General features: G+C 44.8%; 1 protein-coding gene across 1 annotated transcript; it reads right to left on the reverse strand.

Moving 5' to 3' along the window:
* Positions 1–288: 288 nt before the first annotated feature.
* KBTBD11 (kelch repeat and BTB domain containing 11) lies at positions 289–2908 on the reverse strand. The gene has a single exon (XM_008506176.2). The coding sequence runs from the start codon at positions 2906–2908 to the stop codon at positions 1121–1123; it is 1788 nt and encodes a 595-aa protein (XP_008504398.2). The 3' UTR covers positions 289–1120.
* Between the last annotated feature and the right edge of the window lie 9889 nt (positions 2909–12797).

A 12797-nucleotide genomic window follows, 5' to 3' on the forward strand; every position in this document is an offset into this window, starting at 1 on the left:
CACCAGCATGTGTAGAGCATTCTTATTTTCCATGTCCTCCTCTGACGGTCTTGCACTAAGCTGAAAAAGCCTTTTGCCACAGGATACTGAACTTACAAATGAACCATTTAAGCTGTCTGCAGTCAGTTTCAAAGAATTTAAATCTGGTTATTTTTCATTGACCTGCAATTTATGAAAGAGCAACTGAACTACAAAATATTTCCCCTAACTCTACGGTAGCATCATGTCGATTAGTTGCAATCTGAATGGCTTCCAGTTCTTTTTTGTTATAATTTAAAATCTCTGATAAAAAAGGAAATTGATGCATTTTTATACAGTAACCACTTTTTCAAATAAAGAACATATCAATGTTTTATATCTGCTATAACATGCCACATTTTTTAAAGGCAGCTTGCCTTTTTTTTTTTTCTCCTTCTTTTTTTTTCTCCTCCTTTTTGTATTCCTAATACAAATATGTGCCACACATTTGTGTTACTGAGAACTTGAAGTCTGGTATCTGTTAAATCATTTGGGGTTAAAATTCCCAGGACCACACAGTGCCATGTCTTCCTTAAACCATCAATTGCACCAAAAATGAAAGGCTGTGATGGAGATGATCTTCCAATACTTTTCTAACACTGGAAATGGTTGGTTTAACATAAAAACAAATGCAGATAAGCTACATTGCCAGCAGTGTTTATCCCTCGATATCCATCCCAGGGAGAAAGAAAAGAAATGGCAGAAAAGGCTCCAGCCCAGATTGCAACTATGTATAAATGTGCAACCGACACTAACAGTAATTGCCCATTGTGACACTGCTGTTAGGAATTTTTAGAAAACTAGGTGTAAAAAAGTTTATCTCAGATTGGGAATTGGTACAAACATAATACAGAGATTATTCTTTATAGCAGCTTCTCCTCTCATGTGCTTGGCTTTTCACACAAAGCACAGAAAACAAGAGTTACAACTGTGTTACAACCAAGCGGCTCCAGAGTTCAGTATTTTGGGAGTACAGGAAAGCAGGAGTCCCTTCTCTCGACAGACACACCAGAGAGGGTCCCATCTGTAGGGGGGAATTTGTGGGTCCCCCACAGCTGCAACTCCATTTACAGCTTGGGAGGCCAGAGCCAGGCTGGCCACCTCACAGCGGCAGGGAGCCCTCCTGGTCCCCTGCTTTGTCCAGCCTCTCAGGCAGGGTGAGCACAAAGGGTAGGAGGACACCCTTGGCATCCAAGGGAGCTTTAAGAAGCTTCCCATCAAAGGTGCCCTTGAGCCCACCATCTGCTTCCACCTCGCCGTCCTGGGCTAGACTGAAGCGGAGGGTTCCGGTCCGGTTGACACAGTAGATGGTGTTGCCCAGGGGTGCACAGCGGAAGGGCTGGATGGGGCCGCCGCTGGGCCGCAGGCTGGCGCACTGGCTCCAGCACTTGGCCACCGTGTTGTACCGGAAAACTTCAATGCCGCCACTCGTCCCACCACCCGGGCCCTGCTCCCCACCGCGGCCGCTGCTCACGTCGAAGCGGTAGATGAAGCTCTTGAAGGCCACCATGTCAGCAGAGCGCCGGCGGCTGCTGTTGTAAGGGCACTCCTGCCACTCGTCACGCTTGGGGTCATACTTGAGGAGGCGGTAGAAGAGGGAGCCCCCTGACACGTAGATCTCCCCGTTGCACGTGGTGGCCTCATGAGCTACAGCAAAGGCGCCCTTGGGCAGGGGTGCGACAGGGCTCCAGCGGTCAGCCCGCGGGTCGTACCTCTCCACGGTGAAGAGGCATTCGCCCCCCACGGCGTAGAGGTAGCCATCCAGGGCCAGCAGCTTGAGCTGCGACCGGGCCTGAGCCAGTGGCCGCACCTGGCTCCAAGTGTCAGTGAGGGGGTTGTAGCAGAAGACCTTGTCGGAAAGGCGTGCCCGGGGCTCGCTGCCCGCCGGCCCTGCCGCGATGCCCCCGGCCAGAAAGAGGTAGTTATGGAGGACACACATGGCGCAGCCCTTCGCGTTGGCCTCCTCGGGCAGGCGCGTCAGCACCCTCCACTCACCGCTGTCCTCCTGGTAGCAGTGGATGAGAGAGCCGCTCTCCTCCAGCGACACCACGGAAGAGGGGCTCTGCGGCCGGCTGCTCTCGCGGCTCTGAGGCCGGCTGCTGCCGCCCGGCCGCTCGAAGGCGTCGCTGACCTCGGCCACCAGCAAGCAGGGCCGGCCCGCCTCCATCCGCCGCTGCAGGATGAGGTCCCTCTCGGTCCCACTGAGACGGCCGTAGACACCGGGTTCCCGCAGCACCTCCAGGTAGTGGTCGCTCATGAAGCGGTAAGCAGCTTCCCGCAGCTCCGCCAGCCGCTGCTTCTTGGCCAGGCAAAGGAGCTGGTAGCAGTTGTCGAGGCGGAGCTGGGCGCGCATGGCCTCGGCGGCACAGTGTAGGGCACAAGGCATCTGGAGGACGCGGGCGCCGCTCACGACCTCGGCCAGGTTGTCGTGCCGCACCTCGCCCATGCGGGCAGTGTACACATAGTCGATGAGCAGCCGCAGCGCCCCGTAGCTCACTCCCTTCACCCGCAGGACGTCCCGTGAGGCGCGGGCACGAAAGTAGTCACTCTTGGCCGCCAGCACGGACTTGTGCGCTCGGATGCGACGCCCCGACACCTCGATCACCAGGTCGGGCTCCTCCGCCGGCCGCTCCCGCGTCCCTACCGCCCCCTCCTCCTCCTCTGCCGCCGCCGCAGTCCCGGCGGTGGTGCTGATCTCCCACTGGTTCTCTACCACTCGGCCGCCGGCGGCGGGCGGTACCGTCTCGCCAGCGGCGGCGGCGCTGAAGCAGAGGGAGGAGCTGAAACCGCAGGGGGCGGCCGGGGTGGGCGGGGGCGGCGGCGGAGGGGCTCCGGGACCGACTCCGCTCTCCTCCTCCTCCTCCGCCGCCGCCGCGCCGGTGCCCTCCATGGAGCCGCGCTAACTGCGCCTCCACCTTGCCGAGCCCCTGCAGAGTGCTCTGGGGCGCCGCGGAACAGCCATCACCTGCGGGGGAGACCGGAGAGAGTTCAGCTTAGCGCCGCCGGGACCGCTCCCCCTTCCCCGCTTCTGCCACTCGGAGCCGCCGTTCTCGGGCGGGGCTGCCCTGGTTCCCGGGGCTAAACGCGGGTCTCTCCGCTCCTCTCCCTGGGGGATCCACCCCGCGGCTCTGCCACCGCCTCCCGCTGCCCAGGGCTAACTGCACTAGCTCACCTTGCCCCCGAAAACCTGACCTCTTTCTGGTGGGGGCATCGCCATGATGCACCAATTCTGGTGCATTAGCAATGGTGCAATTTCTGCATCCTGAAAACCAATTCTGGTTTTCCTGTTCTCGTGCAAAAATTTTAAGCATCTCGCCTTACAGCGACCTTTTCCTGAGAAGTGGTCCCTATGCTGTGCTGGGCAAGGAGAAAAAATGTCATTTAAAGGCAGATACGTGGAGTATTATGGTAATTTATTCACCTTGTGCAATTATATTAGTGGAAGGTCATGGTTGCAATCTATTCTGTATGAGTCAAGTTTTCCTTTATGTGACCTTCACAAAGGTTTCTTCATATAAGTGTTCCTCATAAGGGTTCCCCCTGTTTAAAAGAAAGTATAGAAAGTTGATTAGTTTTAAAATCAATGTATTCTCAGTTCTCTCAGAAGTCTGGGATAATTAGATATGTTTCCTTAACAGGATAGCTATAGTATCTTAATTTGACCAGAAGAATGCTATTAGAGCTGTTTACAAAATATATCAAAGGATTTTTTTTTGTTGTTGTTGCTACCACAAAAGTGATCTGACATGTATGTGACAGCACATGTAGCTGTAATGCATTAGTGAGATATAAATCTGACTTCACAAGGACTGGTTCATGTCTGAAGGATTTATGCTAATTTATGCTTCTGCTAATAAAAAAGTTGAAGCAAGCAAAAATCACAATAGATAATTAGAACATGATGTTTCTTCTGGGAAAATGGCAGGCCACAGGGCACAGCTGTAAGTAGGTTAGTCCCTGTCAGCACAGTCACCACCCAGTTGTATTTTTGTTCACAAATGTAGTTTTTAGAATTTAACAACATGCTGTTTGTTTTTTAATTTCCCAGATTCAGTTTAAGTTTTGATGAATGACATGAAAATTCTCCAAATGTACTTAATTTCATGTAATAAGTATCTGCAGCTCTGACTCTATTTTCAAGGAGATTATTATTTTCCATTAAAGTCCCCACTGGCAGTTTTTTCACAGTCTTGAAGGAACATTCATTTCTATGCAAAATACCCCTTCCAGCTTCCTTTCAGCAGAGATTATTTAGAGATAGATAACAGAGATTACTCTATTAAATTGATATTATTAGGAAAATCTAACTTTTTGATGTTTGTTTTTAATGAAAGCCTTATTGGTCGGTGCCATTGTCTGGAAACTCCTGAGACTGGGGACACGAAACCTAGAAGCCCATACTTGAGCAAGCAAACTTCAATTAAATGATAATATCAGTCTTCTTTTATGGGCTTTTAATCCTGTGAAGGATTTCTACTACAGTTGATCACAGTCAGTCAGACAATAAATAATACTGAGGTCTGGTTTGATATTTGAGTCATAGCAAGGTGTCAACAGTGTTTGAAAACTCCTTACTAGAATGAGTACATTTCACAAATTTTGTATTTCTTATCTGGATGTTTACAAATCTGGCCCTTAAGAACTTTCTATGACATTTTATGAACATTGGGTAGGCTAGTGGCAAGTTTCCTGAGGTCCAGACCCAAACTCAGTAGGTTTGCTGCCTCATTTTTTGCAGTTTAAACTAGGCAAGGAGAAATACAATGGTCTGTGTGTACACTCTCTGGGGTGTGTCTGGGGAAGAGATACAATTCATTAATAACTTAAACTGGGCACCATCCCTGTCGATGTGACTTTGTTTTTCAGTGAATCTTCACTGAATTCACCATGTAACCATTTTTATTCTGATTTATTATGCTGTAGATACTCCTTCCAGAGTCCTGATGATGAGCTGTCACAGAGCAGCTACTGTGACACTGGCGAAAAGGCAAAGGTCATGCAGAGATGGTTAAGAAAAACACCTAGAATGCCAAGTTCTGATGTATTGCTATAGTAAGAAAAGTGCTACCAGTACATAATTTGTAACATAAGAAGGTAATTGAAACATTTTTTTGTCTCTACTGCATTCTCTTGGGCTGAGTGCACTGATATTCAACCCTTAACTTGCTACAGTTTTGGATAGCTTGACCTCCGCCATCATGAACATTCAAAGGGTGATAATACACTGTCAATATTACAATCTTTTCTGGATCCAGACACACCTCACTTCTGAGACCACTTCTCCTATGACGTTCCACCTCTGCAAGAAAGAGTGAGTAGCTTCAGGTAGTTTCAAGCTCTCAGTCTACCACTCAATTTTGCAAGTGAAATGTGAGAAGTCAATAACTGTAATACCAACAATGTTTACATATGGTGAAATATATTTCCTGCTTCACCTCTCAAAGGCAAATGAATAACAGAATTTAGAATTAGAAGATTCACTACCAATTAGACTGTTCAAGGTTGCTAAAAATAGAATCCAGAAAAAGCTATCTTTTCAATTTTCTTGGGTGATGAAAATAAAAAGGATGACATCCTCTTCAAGAACACTAATCATAAGTTTTCACATATTCAGGTAACTGGCTTAGAAGTTTGACTTGACACCGAAATATTATTGTGAAAGAAGCTGCCACCCACCATAGTCCTAGGAAACACCTGTGTTACAATCTTTTTGAGGAATCACAAGAAGGAAGACTGAGGGTATGGCTTGCTAATGGCAAGCAGCAAAATACTGAGAAAAACTATTTTCAGGTATATATTTAAAGCTAAGTACCAAGAATAGGTTGAAATTCATGCTGAGCACGAGGGCTGGAGTCAAAGTATCATACAATTTAAGCTACAAGGAACTCTACAGGGAAGCTGAAGATTTAGGAAAGCTAAATGAGGGTTTGGAGGACTTTGACAATGTCAGTGTAATGACTGCTCCAGCAATGACAGCCCTTTTGTCTAGCTGAAAACAAAGTTTAGGAATTACTGAAAAAGCTGAAGCTGAAAAAAATAATTCAGAGACGTTGTGGAACCTTCCCATTACTGAGCAACATGACTGATCTGAGGTAAGAGGTCATGGATTTAGTATAAAACAGGAAGAAGCTGAAGGGGGATGGTAGAAATAAAATACTGAGCTCCTCCTTCAGCTTTTACTTATCTACAGTAATCAAAGAGCTATACTGCTGTACTGGTGATACAGAACATTCAAAAATTACAGAATCACAGAAGATACTTGGTAAGTGTGCTCATTCAAAAAGGATCTGAGCTCCTAGCAATCTCCTTTGGCTTGAAACAAACTTGGTTTTAGCACTTTATTTCAAAACTCACAAACAGGATAGGTACTGGAAAAGGAAGCAAGCTGTTTAGAGTACATAGCATCTGTGGACTGATGTCACCTTTTATACTGGGGAGTTTTAACTCAGGAGCTGAATTACTTGGACTGAAAATGTTTTCATTATCATGGGTTTGGTCTGGGATGATGTAATGTTAATGGACAGAGGAGCTGCCAACAAACATGAACTGTATTTACAGACTTGGCAATGACACACTTACAATATCCTGGATGTTTGCCCCCAGCCTCAGATGCTGTGAGACATTGCCCAAGGAACAGCACAGATAAGAAGGCGTAACTTTTTTCTGACAGAGGAACTGTAATGAAGAACTGCAGGTAAAGTTTCCTGGCACTGTATTAATTTGGCAATTCTTCTGATAAAATCCAATTAAACACTTGTTTTTCACTGTTCTCTTTCTTTTTTTTCTTTTCTTTTTTTTCTTTTTTTTTGTGCAGTGCAGTGCCAATAGCCTTTGACCCAAGCCCTGTTCTCTAGCAAGACCCACTTTCTCTGGGGAATGTGCACACGTGGGAGGAACTGGGTTACCACTCTCCAGTTCACAGATGGAGTATGCTCTGACTCGGTCCCAGGGTAAATAACAGCAGTGCTTTCCCTATCATGAGCAACTGTAATTTCCATAGGCAGGCTATCCTCCCCAAGGGGCACTACACAAGTTCAGAACTGACAGAATGCCATTCTGCTCCACCTTAGTCCAGGAAATGCTTTTGTAAAAACTTGTACTGCCAAATTTTACCCCAGCAAAGACTTCCCTTGGGATAGGGGCGTCATCTGATTGAGATGATTAAGGAATCCGAAGAGGCAGGATCATCAAAAGGGAAAAAACATGCTTTGTATTTATTTTAAAAACTAAAAGATTACTGTTAAAAGTAAAACTGGCCAGTACTGTCATGCAGGGCGAAGGCACCCAGCTTAGCACAAGAGAAGGCAAAAAGCTTCTGGAGAGCATAGTCAAGTGTACAGAGGTCTGCATATTTATAAAGAGTCTGTTGCACTCCCTCCTTATTAAGCAGACCTGTGAAATGTGTCCAAAAAAATGGTCTCTTCCTAGCTGAGGAAAACAACTGGAGCATAAATAGAGATGCCACTTCTCTGAAAAGGTTTGCATCCCTTGAAATCTTGCATCCTGTTACAGATTTAAACTCTATACGTTAACTGTTTGATTAGCCTCCTGCTTGTAAGAAAGAAAAAGTTTTGCAATGGCCCACCTCAAAAACAATTGCAGGAAGAATAAAGTTTTCTTTCAATTTTTAAAAATTAAGAGTGCTCAAAATTTGGGCTGCAATACAATCCCAGTGCCCTGCCTACTGGATGTTTGTCTTTTGCAGTATTGCATTCACGCTCAAGTTGCCTATGCAGCTTCCTTGTGACCTCTCAAGGTGTTGTAATTTTTTTCAAAACATGTAATAGAGGTACATGTAGAGGTACAAATGTTTTTATCTCATAACTGCAAAATTTTCATAGAGACATAGAGAAAAGAAACATTTAAGAAATGCACCTTATGATCACAGACCACACAAGAAACATGTGGGCAGCAGTTCCTCATCAGAAACACAGAGGAAGAAAAGGCTGTGTGTGTCTGGGTGGGGAAAACACAGAGAGGAACTAAGTCATAATAAAAATATTATCAAAAGCCTGATGAAACTGATACTATAGCTAGCAAATCTTAACTAAATACCCACAACTCCAAACGGTCATCATGACCAGAAAAAAGGGCTTCCCAGCAGTGATATTCATTGAAGCAAACATTCTCTAAAAAGAAACTATCTTTTTGAGTTCTTTCCAGTTTAGACTCTTCAGGAGGAGCAGTGTCACTCAGGAGTTCTCACACCAAAAAAAGAAAATAATACTCCCACAGAGCAAAATCTAGCAAAGGTTAAGTGGAAGTCCTCTCCAACATCTCTTAGAAGAAATAAAGTTTAACCAAAAAAGAACTGTCAGAAACAAGGTTATGGAGAAGTTCATCTTGAGTGCCCTCAAATGGCAAGTGCAGGACAGCCAGGGGATCAGGCCAAGCCAGCATGGGTTCAGGAAAGGCAGGTGACCTCCCTAGTGGATGAGGGAAAGCTGAGGACATTGTCCACCTGGATTTTAGTAAAGCTTTTGACATCATCTCCCATAGCATTCTCCTAGAGAAGCTGGCAGCTCATGGCCATAGACAGGTCTACACTCCACTGGGTTAAAAACTGGCTTCATGGCTGAGCCCAGAGAGTTGTAGTCAACTGAATTAAATCCAGTTGGACAGCAGTCACCAGTGGTGTTCCCAAGGCCCAGTTTTGGGGCTGGTCTTGTTCAGTATCTTCATGAATGATCTACATGAGTGCTGAGTGCTTTCTAGTAAGTTTCCAGACCCCAGCAAGTTAGTGGGAGTACTGATCTACTCGAGGGTAGGAAGGCTCTGCAGAGGTACCTGGACAGGCTGGATCAGTGGGCCAAAGCCAGTAATATGAGGTTTAACAAGACCATCTGCTGGGGACTGCATTTTGGTCACAACCATCCCATGCAATGCTATAGGGCTTGGGGAGGAGTGGATAGAAGGTTGCCAGGAAGAAAAGGACATGGGGGTGCAGGTCAACACCAGCTGAATATGATCCAACAGTGTGCCCAGGTGGCCAAGAAGGCCAACAGCATCCTGGCTTGCATCAATGAATAGTGTGGCCAGCAGAAGATGGGAAGTGATGGTGCCCCTGCACTCAGCACTGGTGAGGCTGCATCTCATGTTCTGTGTTCAGTTCTGGGCCCCTCACTACAAGAAAGAGATTGAGGTGCTGGGGAGAGTACAGAGAAGGGCAACCAAGCTGTAAGGGTCTAGAGAGCAAGTCTTGTAAGGAGAGGCTGAGGGAATTGGGAATGTTTAGCTTGGAGAAGAGCTCTCTACAGCTACCTGAAAGAAGGTTGTAGGGAGGTGGGTGTTGGTTTCTGCTCCCTAGTAACAAATGATGGAACATGAGGAAATGGCCTCGAGTTGTGCTGTGGAGATTTAGACTAGATATGAGGAGAATTTATTTACTGAGGATAGTTAGGCACTGGAATGTGTTGCCCAGGGAGGTGCTAGAGTCAGTATCCCTGGAAGTATTTAAATCCATGTAGATTAAGCACTTCAGGACATGGTCTAGTTGGCATGGAGATATAGATATTTATTTTACTAAGGGGGTAGGGAGATGTTGGCAGTTGGATGTAGTAACTTTTGGTCTTTTCCAACCATGACAATTCTGTGATTCTGTGAGTGATTGCAATACCTTTGGGGAAAGCTCCAGGGCTGATGCGATGTCTTCATCACCAGTGTGCTACATATCAGGAGATAATGGCATGGCAATATCATACAGAATGTAAAAAAAAATGTTATGGATAATTGCTGCTGGTTCTAGACAGGGCCTTGTAATTACAGTTCTAGATGTAAGGTGAGGGGTCCTGTCTGCAATATACCAGTCTGGTTACTTTCATTGTATCTGAACATAGTTAACACTGCCTTAGACAAACAGCTGTACATTAAATACCAACACAGCGCTACAGCTGAAAGGAAGAATGCATTCCTTAAATGCGTATACAGGGAAATAAGGAGTAGCAGGTGGAAAAATGGTACCTTTAATCTACAGCATTAGTAGTTTTGCAATGGAGGATGGACCAATGGATGAAGGCATGTATGTTCCAGGCTCTACATTTTGGAAGCAGTATTTAAAAATCTGGGAGGACAGAGAAAAGTACCAAATTATTTAAGGGCTATAGAAAAACACTTCAGTGAGAGACAGGGCAGCACTCTGCAACCTGACATGAGCTTCCTTCATCTCCAGTTGGTTCCAGTCTTGAACCAACTTCCAAACAAAGAGGTGGTACCTATCTGAGGCACCACCTCATGGCCACACTACCATGGCTTTGGAGAGAAGGTGGCTTGTGCTAGTTCCTTGGAGAACAGGTAGAGCAAGCCTTAATCAGCCTGAGAAATGAAGTACTGATACCCCTTCAGGGTTTGGTATGTTTGCTCTGTAAGCTGATGACTGTGCACAAGTGCGGGCACATGAAAATTCTGCATACTGATGGCTGCCTTAGGTCGGTGGGGAAAGCCCTAAACAAACCAGGTGTGGAAGCATAAACAAAGCAAAATATTTGAAGTACTAAGGGGAGGAAAACAAATACTACCACAGCATACTGTGGCTAGTGAATATTTACATGAATTCAGTAGGGGAGTGAAGAATGGGCTCAAGGAAGATATTCTATTGAAGGCAACCAAATACATACTGAACACTAATACTGCATCTTACTTAGGAGGATCCTCAGCTGGAAAATGGTCAGAGTACTAATATTCAAAGGTAAATAGTATCCCATGTGGAAATACACATTATTACCCAGCTATTCATTTAGTTCAACACTGGATTGTGCTCCATGTGGAAGGTAGGATGATAGGCTTGGTGGACATTTGATCTGACATGGGAAGACCCTCAGATGTGATGGTGGAGATTGGGAGTGTGTGCCTTGCTGGAGGGCACGTAAGAGTCCAGGGAGAACAATATTTGACAGAAGCAGAATCAGTGGATTTAGTGATCCTTTCTGACCTTACATTCCAGAAATTGCCATAGACCAGGAGTACTGATATCAAGCAAAACAAACTTGTGATGATTAAAAGCCTCGTTTGAGAGTGTGGTTAACTGCCGGTATGTTGATTGAAGAAATGCTTTTCAACAATAAACTGTATTGTCAACAAACAAATAATTGCAAACGTGTTCAAAGTCTCCGAGAACACTTCAGCAATTTTGATACTAGTAAAGGAGAAGAATATCCACTGAGAAGTCAAGTCAAGCAAACCAGCAGATTTCTTCAGATAGATGTTTGAAAATGAGAGTCAGGCTTGGCTTTGCATTCCAGAAAAGCATTTGATCTCCAAATACATACTACGTTCTTGCAACACACCTGCTACGTATTTCATTTAATACAGAAAATGGGCCAAGATGTTTAGAGAAAAATAAATTCCTTGCTTAAGATAAAACTGGATTTTGCTTTTAGTATCACTATGGAAAAGACATACAGACTCAAGAGCTCAAAGCACCAGAAATCTGTCAAAGTATATTAGCACTGGGCTTGAGAAAGACAGAATTTGAGAAGTAATAGATGACTTCAAAGGAAAGCCAACCAAGTGCCATTCTACTGAGACTTATATGAGTGAAAGAAAGTAAAAGGAGAACTTCTCTAGAAGGGAATAATGAAAACACTTCTTTTTTCTTTTCCAGACAAACTCTAAATCAGGTACTTAAGGGAAAAAAGCCTCGCTTTTAAAGAATGAACAGGCTCATTGATTTCTTGATGAATTAAGTGATGCTTAGAAAGACAGAAGTCCTTCACATACATGGTGAATAGAGATCATTATTGTTTCTTTGCCCATATACTTTTTCAAATATCAGGTTTATGGTCACTCAAGCCACAGCTACATCCAGCTAGATTAACAAAATAGCTCTAGTTTTCTGTAGACATTCTCTCTACACAGACTTCAGACTGAATACAAAGATGGAAAGACATGCTTCAATGGCCCATGGCAAAGGCTGATTTTGAGGGTGGTTAAATCTGGCAGATGGCAATGGAACAGAAATACAAGACCTAAGACAATCAGATCAGATAGCAAAAAAACAAACAAACAAAAAAACCCCCAAACAACCTCCAGTGTGACACCCCTAATCTGAAAGGAAAAAGAGTGAAATTATTAGCTTGCACAGACTTCTCCCTGCTGTGGCAGAAGTGCTGCTAGTAAGAGTTTGCAGTTGGGCCAGTAACTGTGAAATATTAGGTGATCCATAGACCTCTGACTTCTTTTATTTATTATTTCATGGGAACCAATTCAAAGTGGAGAGACATAAAGCATGCCTAAGGCCCTATTCCTACACAGAATTGATCTGTGGGTGGGATGCACCTCCCAGTTCTCCTGGAAGGGCAGAGATGGATGTTTTGTGTCTGAGCTGTACAGTATTGCTGATCTACCTGTAACAGGCTCCTGGAATGGAATCTGGAACATACAGACAGGTTCCAAGCTCATATGCATCATGTGGCTTCAGTTAGATGTCAATTGATTGAGATTCTCAGAAAACCAGCATACAAGAGCTACTAAGGACTAGCCAGTAGAGCATTACTATGGAGACAAAGTGCTGAACTTGTGCCATAGCAAGAGGTGTTAGTTCTTGCTTTGAATGCTTCAGTCCAGAATTCTCTCCAAAATAAACCTGAATTATTTCAAAAGCTAGCAGTACTGACCCTTGCTGCTACTTTGCCTTTTTCTACAATAGTTAGTTCTCACCAAGCCCCATGAAACTTGACTCTGCTTTTTCCTTTGACAAGATTGAAACCCTCAAATACCATCAAGACTATGACAGAAGGGTTGTTCTCCTTCAGACCATGGCTGTATTAATTTTTTACAGAAAC

This window comes from Calypte anna, chromosome 3 (assembly GCF_003957555.1).
Source record: "Calypte anna isolate BGI_N300 chromosome 3, bCalAnn1_v1.p, whole genome shotgun sequence".
Taxonomy (NCBI): Eukaryota; Metazoa; Chordata; class Aves; order Apodiformes; family Trochilidae; genus Calypte; species Calypte anna.